This window comes from Engraulis encrasicolus, chromosome 21, assembly GCF_034702125.1.
Source record: "Engraulis encrasicolus isolate BLACKSEA-1 chromosome 21, IST_EnEncr_1.0, whole genome shotgun sequence".
Lineage (NCBI taxonomy): Eukaryota > Metazoa > Chordata > Actinopteri > Clupeiformes > Engraulidae > Engraulis > Engraulis encrasicolus.
In genome coordinates this window covers 46,522,363-46,529,862 of record NC_085877.1, presented here as the reverse complement: position 1 = coordinate 46,529,862, position 7,500 = coordinate 46,522,363, and the positions used below count along the sequence as shown (strand labels likewise).

Genomic DNA, 7,500 nt, shown 5'->3' with positions numbered 1-7,500 from the left:
AATAAGGTAGTTTAAAATTATATGATTATTGAATGATAATTTACTTATAGGTTATAAAGAATAAATAATTTCATATTTAAATCAAGAAAAACATTAACTGTGACTAAAATCTGGTAGTCGTCACTGTTTATTAACATCCTTGGTGGGCACCTCAGAAGCTCCTGGAGGGCTACCTGGCGCCCGCGGGCACAACTTTGGTGACACCTGGTATAGTACATAGAGAAGCATAAGTATCCTCAAAATGGCAAGCTAGATTGGTCATCTTTTTTTTGTCACTGCCTGACCCCCGGGGTAAGTTGTTGGGATGGGGGATAGGTCGTCTTAAGGGTTTTGGAAACCCATGTGAAAGGATTGCAATCTGTTTGATTGCCACTTGGTTGATAAGGGAGGTAGTTTAGCAAATGTGGGCAGAATCCTTGTCCTTGGACAATGCAGATGTTTCCAAGACAACCAGCACAACAGAACTGAACAAAAGAAAAAATAACCCAGAATAAATAGTTGATAAACACAAGGCTGTTACCACAGAAACAGGCAAGATTTCTCTTTGTGTTCCTGTTCCTTCTCATCAAAACTGTTTTTGATTTTTTTTAAGCACTGCTGTCAAATAAATGTGGATGGGTTTATATTATTTACATTTTCTGGTAGAAAAGATGTAAAAGAAACAAAACATAGAACGAAAACTCAAAGTGATAAAGAGAACACACACACACACACACACACACACAGAGAGACACAGACACAGACACACACACACACACACACACGCACACGCACACGCACACACACACACACACACACACACACACACACACACACACACACACACACACACACACACACACACACACCATCCTTGCCATATGTGGTTGTGTGTGATATGTAAAATCATTAGAGCGGTCCTGTGTGTGTGTGTGTGTGTTTGTGTGTGTGTGTTTCTGTGTGTGTGTGTGTGTGTGTGTGTGTGTGTGTGTGTGTGTGTGTGTGTGTGTGTGTGTGTGTGTGCGTGTATGCGCGTGCGTGCATGCGTGCGTGCGTGCGCATGTGCATGCCTGCATGCGTGTGCAGGGAAAAGTGAAATCCTTTATTCCCATAACACATCTCTCTGACCTTAATAAAACGCTGCTTCCTGGAATCTGAGATTTTCAGCTTCACCTCACACAAGGGAAGTTACATAAAATGGTGCTTATGACTGGAGAATGTATTTCTAGGGAATGACAAAATGCATTAAAGCTGAAGTTGTAACTTCGGGAGTTATTGCTAGGCAGTGGGTAGGGTCTGTCTGTCTGTCTGTCTGTCTGTCTGTCTGTCTGTCTGTCTGTCTGTCTGACTGTCTGTCTGTCTGTCTGTCTGTCTGTTTTGTCTATCAGTCTGCCTGCCTGCCTGTCTGTCTGTCTGTCTGTCCATCTGTCAGGCTAAAGTGATTTGGATGGCCTGTGGGTGGCGCCAAAGACCCATGATCACATGCATCCGGCTTTGGCCATAGGGGCAGGTAGCCATCTCTAATTGCTCTTATTTCTGTCTGTCTTGTGTTCCTTGTACATTTACCTGGGCTGGTAAATTAATTGGAGAATCACAGCTCAACATGGAGTCTCTCTACAGTAGGCAGTTGCAGAGACTGGCGGGGTCTATCTTAAATGATACATCCCACCCACTATATGGTGAATTTCAGCCTCTCCCCTCGGGTCGTAGGTTCCTAATGCCGGCCTGCAAAACTAAGAGGTATAGATGCAGTTTTATCCCTTCTGCTATTAAAACACTGAATAACACATGAGTTCAACATTTTAAGGTTTTCCTCTGTTTTTATATACATATTTATATATTTATTGTTTATTATTCTTCTTCATATCCTGGTTTGGAGCACTTGTCTGCTGTCTGTCATGTTTTTGTTTTTGTTGTCCTTGTTTTGTTTTGTTATTGTCCTTTGTCACTGTCATTAGTATTGGGCTGTTGGTGCAAGTTTTTTGTGTGTCAGTACTTTTGTGTGTCAGTACTTTCTGTGTAAGCTTTTGCTACTTTTGCCTGCAACCAAATCTACCTTCGGGTACAAATAAAGTTACCTTACCTTACCTTACCTTGCTACACACTCTTCACCATACACTGTTCTCCACATAGGCATGCACAGTGCTTATGTCTGCCTGTGTGTGTGTCTATCCCTTTACACACTATTCTCTCTGTCAGTTAATCTGCCTGTCTATTCGTCTTTGTAGTTGTCCAATAATTTTACACCTATACTTACGCATCGTCCACAAAGCATGGGTAGGGCATCTGCTGGGAGATTGCCTGATGAAGGTCTAGTACCGAAACGTCGTTTATTAAAGAAAGAACAGCGAAATGGTCAGTGTGCGGGAGTTTCTTTAAACTACATCTATACTTACGCATCGTCCACAAAGCAGGGGTAGGGCATCTGCTGGGCAAACACCCCCAGTGGCTGGTTGTTGCCCGTGTGCGTCTTCACGATGGCCCTGTCGATCATGTCCTGCAGGTAGGCAAAGCCGCCCCACACGTAGCGCATGTCGTTAAAGGAGCTATCCCTCGCACCCGGGTACCACGACCTTTAAAAGACAAAGGACATTTACTATTAGTCTCCAGTAGACAGGGAGAGAGAGAGAGGGGGGGGGGGGAGAAGAGAGGTAGTACAAGATATGGCAAAACACTATTACACTTCTTCCAGCACATAGTCAGACACATGCTGTGCAATTTTTTGGACAGGACCGCTGTCATTGAATTTACAATGATAGCATGTTTCCATGTGCTATCAAACATTATTATATGTTTTTATAAGAGGACTGTGTATGATAACACTTTATGTAATTTGTCATAATAGTTAAGACATTTAATAAGGGCTTTTTATTACTTTAGTTTAACGCTATGAGAATACCCATACGGAGACTGAAATGGACTGCGCAAGAAATGTAATAACAGCTTGTTACTGTGTAAAACGATGTTTTACTATATCTGTTCTCTGAATTTAGTGAAGTATGTCTAATGGTTTTGCAGAAAGGCTTAATATTTGCATGTCTTTGTTCTGTATTTAACCAAACCTTTTTTTTTATTAAACAAGAGATTATGAATGGGGGGATAGAGATGTGGATGAGGGGAGAAATAGACTGAAAGACGACAAATAGAGGCAAAAGAAAAAGGCTGAGAAGAAAAGTAAAGGATTAAAGAGACTTTATGGGGGTGGCTGGGTAATTGGCAGTTTGAACAAGTGGAGGGAGGACAACATTAGGCCGCTTACACATCAAGGCTGTGAAGCGTTGCGGGACGGAAGCGATTTTTACCGGTGGTGGCGAAAATACATGGGAACATATCTGTCCTTCCACACCAACCGGCGATAGTCAGGTGTCAGCTGCGCGGGAGCCGTCTCCGCTCCTCGCTGCATTTGGAAACTAGAACTCGAGCGTATTTTTCCACGCCGGCCACCAGCGTTGTCCCATTGAAATGAATGCCAAAGTACCACGCTGTGGGGGGCGGAATTTGGAACTGGAATTTGCGGAATTTGAAACTGGACTGGCTGCGCATGCCGATGCTGTAGGTGTGAAAGGCAGAGTAGAACACACCGGCCAAAACGAAGCAGAAATACCTCAATCAGAGAGAGTAGAGAGAGAGAGGTTCCATTGGCCCATTGTTTCCGGGTTCTATAATTGCAAGGGGGAGGGGGGGGGATCCCCCTTCAGTCAGACCTAGGCAGACCTAAGGACTGTTCTATTCAATGCTAGGATTATGACACACCCCTTTAGGCAGACCGGAACGTGGTCATGTCAGGTGCCCATAGCAACCTATTACCGTGGCATATCTTTATATACTTAAAGAATCTCTGGTGTCGTGCTGTGCTTCCAATACCCAAACTGGAGCAAAAGGAAAGAATAGTGAGCGCTCTATGGCAGGGCTATTCAAATGGTGGCCCTGGGGAATCTCTGCCTCAATCATCTCGCTTCCGTTCCCAGACGCCGTGGTGTGGAGCCGGCCTTACATTTTAAATGCCTTCCAAAATGCCCATCTGAATTATTTGACCAGACAAACACAACCGGACCAAAGAGGTTGGATATATAACAAGAGGAATCGAAACACGCCCACTCAATGCAAAGGCATGTGCTCAAAATGGCGTTGTCCCTCCTTCTTCTTCTCTTTTGTTGGTGTTTGCACAAGACGTGCGCTACTGCCATCTACACACCACCAAAGGGGACTCAACCTCGAGACTCCGAAGGTCTCCTAATCGAAGGTCCCCTAAAGGGGCGTTCACCCGACGTAAAGTGGATACCGGAAAAGACACCGCCTGCTTTATCTCACTCTCATATACGATTCTCTGCTTTAACTATCTCTCTCCCCACTGTCTTGCCATTTTGTCCACCCCCTTATGCTCATCCCAGTCTTTCTCTTTCTCTCTACGTCCATCCCTTTCGTATTTATTTTAACTTTCTCTCTCTCTCTCTCTCTCTCTCTCTCTCTGTTCTGTCCTTCGTGCTCTGTGTTTTCAATATGGCCGCCGACCCAGTATGTTTGCCCCATCCTTTAGTTTAATGAGCTGATATTGGAATGCACAGTGGCGCATGCTACAAAATAAAAGTTAAAAAAATAAGTAAACGTTCAAACAGCATCCAGTACACCAGAGATCAATGCAGACCAGTCCCAGAAAATACACACACACACACACACACACACACACACACACACACACACACACACACACACACACACACACACACACACACACACACACACGGACACACACACACGCCAACAAACACATATACCAGGGATGGGCAACTTCCATGATGAGGAGGGCCACATTTTTTTCAGGAGGACCATTGGAGGGCCACATGACCGCGCACTTGAAATAATTGGATATGAAAAACACTACAAATGATTCTCAATTCGATTTTTTTTTATATGAATTTATATCTGTATGTTTACTGCACCAACATACAACTATTTTCTGCATAAATGCATTTTAATTTAGCAAGACAAATAGTTTGCTTAAAAAAGTGCAAAAAGGAACTTTAACTCCTTAATTTCAAAGAACAAAGTTTGCTTAAAAAACTGATTGCAAATAGTTTCTGCTTATAAAATAAATGCATTGTAGCGTGTGCTTCATAAGCAACAAAGACAAAACATGCTTAAAAAATAAGTGCAAAAGGCATTTGAACTCATTCATCACAAACAACAAAAAAAGGTTTTTTTTTTAAAACGTATTGCAAATAGCTCTCATTCATTAATAGCAGAAAACCACAGAGGCCCAACATTAATTGAAGCTAATGAGAGAGCTGTGGTTTGGCCAGCTGGCTCACAATGGATTGGATGTCAATGTCAATGTTTGTGGTCCCAATGCGCATCAAATGAAACAGTGTATCGTCGGTGAGTCTATTTCTCTCTTTGGACTTTATGTGCTTCATGGTGGAAAAACTGCTCTCGCAAATGTAAGTGCTCCCAAACATACTGGCCATTGAGAGGGCGAAATCTCGGAGACGTGGAAAACGTGCCTCGGGAAGAAGTCTCCAAAATGAAATCCCCCTCTCGTTGCGCTTTGCTTGAAAAAACGGGTCTGCCTGCAGCTCGCAGAGTTCGAGCTGCAGCTCCGATGGTTGCGCGCTGACCACAGCAGAAAGGGGGTCAGTGAATAGCGCAATTCGTGGTTGCATCTCGTGAAAATCTTGGAAACGATCGTTGAATTGCTCCTGTAATTTTTCGATGTCTGCTTTGTATTTCTGGATTTGTTTTTCAGACCTGGGGTTAGCTTTGCGAATCTCATCGCACGCGGGAAAATGTGCCAGATTTACACGAGGGGAAGAAAATCCACCTATGAATAGCCCGAGCTTGCGCTGAAATGCGGTCATGTGAGAATAGAGATCACACACCGTTTGATCTCTCCCCTGTAAGAGTGTGTTGAGGTGATTTAGATGCGCGCTGATATCTGTCAGAAAGGCCATGTCACAAACAAACTGTGTGTCTTTGAGCTGCGCACAGTATGCACTTGTATCGACACTAACACTGTTCTCCAAGAACACTGGTATTTCCGGTGCAAAAAAACGCTCCAGACACTTTCCTCGACTCATCCACCTGATATCCGTGTGCAGTTGCAGGTCGCCATACTCGGCATCCACTTCATCCAAAAAGGTGATGAACCTCCGGTGACTTAGCGACCTGTTACCTCCTCGGATGAGATTGGTGACTTTTGTCACCAACTCCATGACGTGGCCAAAGTCCAATGTCTTTGCGCAGAGGGCTTCCTGAAACGATTAGAAAAAAATAGTTGCCGTTAGAAAATATATTGCTCGTATGTCGTTCCATTTTATGTAACCACGGCACAACGGGCCTACAGTAGCCTGCATCTCACAATTAATATGACGCTACTCACCTGGTGGACGATGCAGTGCAGTATTGGGCAGTTTACTCCACTCTGCCTGAGTAGTCCCGCGAAACCTCGGTGTCCGCGAAACCTCTGTGTCTTCCCTGCATCGCAGGTGCGCCATCCGTGACAACTGTTGACAGCTTTTCAAACCCACCATATTCAGCCACAGCACTGGTAACGGCGTTGAATATATCGCTGCCTTTAGTGGTGTCGTGCAGAGATGCCAATTTCAGTAACTCCTCGTGCACATCAAATGCATTGTCAATCGTTCTCGCAAAAACCATCAGTTGGCTAACATCCGTCACATCTGTACTCTCATCCAAAGCTAATGAGAAGTATTTGCAGTCCTGCATGACTTGTTTCATTTTCACATCGACGTGATTGTGGATGTCAAAAATCCTGCGTGTTACTGTGCGCCGGGATAAGGACACAGCTTCAAAGTTTTTAGCTGTGTTGTTGTCACCAAAGGCTTTGGCCATTTTCACCGCGCACCTCTTGACCACCTCTCCATCCGACAGTGGCTTCTTTGCCCTGGCAAGTTCGAGTGCCACATCATAAGACGCTGTGATGGCTGACTCTTGACACGTTGTAGCTTTTGTGAAAAAGTGCTGCTGTTTACCTACTTTTGATTTGAGGTCTGCTACTACTGCGGCTCTGGCAGCTCCCGTGTACTTCTCGTACTTAACCTTATGCAAGGTGTTGTAATGTCGATTCAAGTTATAATCTTTTAGGGCTGATAATGTCTCCAAGCAAACTAGACACATTGGTTTTCCTTTGAATTCGGTGAAGAGGTACTCTTCTTCCCATTTTGTCTGAAAAATGCGATTTTCTCGGTCAAGTTTTCTCTTTATGCCACTGCTAGTGGCCATGACTGTTGATGTTCTTCTTCTCTGTTGTTGCAAAGCGGCCGGGCCCGCTATTGTCTGGCAACGGCGCGCCCTCTATCGGTCAAAAATGTAATTACTTTTTTTTTTTTTAATTATTAAAATTTAAAAATATTATTGATCTATTCAAGGGCCGCACTGAGTGATGACGAGGGCCGCGTGCGGCCCGCGGGCCGCCAGTTGCCCATACGATTCTCTGACCGGACAGTAGTGGTGTACATTGGCACTGCCCTTACGATGCGATTACGATTTGGAAGGTAATGATTC

The 7,500-nt window shown here is 44.3% G+C and overlaps 1 protein-coding gene across 1 annotated transcript in view; it reads right to left on the bottom strand.

Moving 5' to 3' along the window:
* The window catches only part of LOC134437447 (phospholipid-transporting ATPase ABCA1-like), a 633,180-nt gene that overhangs the window by 421,388 nt on the left and 204,292 nt on the right, over positions 1 to 7,500 (bottom strand). The window contains exon 14 of the mRNA XM_063186937.1: positions 2,376 to 2,552. Within this exon, the coding sequence (XP_063043007.1) occupies positions 2,376 to 2,552 (177 nt within the window). The remainder of the gene's footprint in view (positions 1 to 2,375; positions 2,553 to 7,500) is intronic.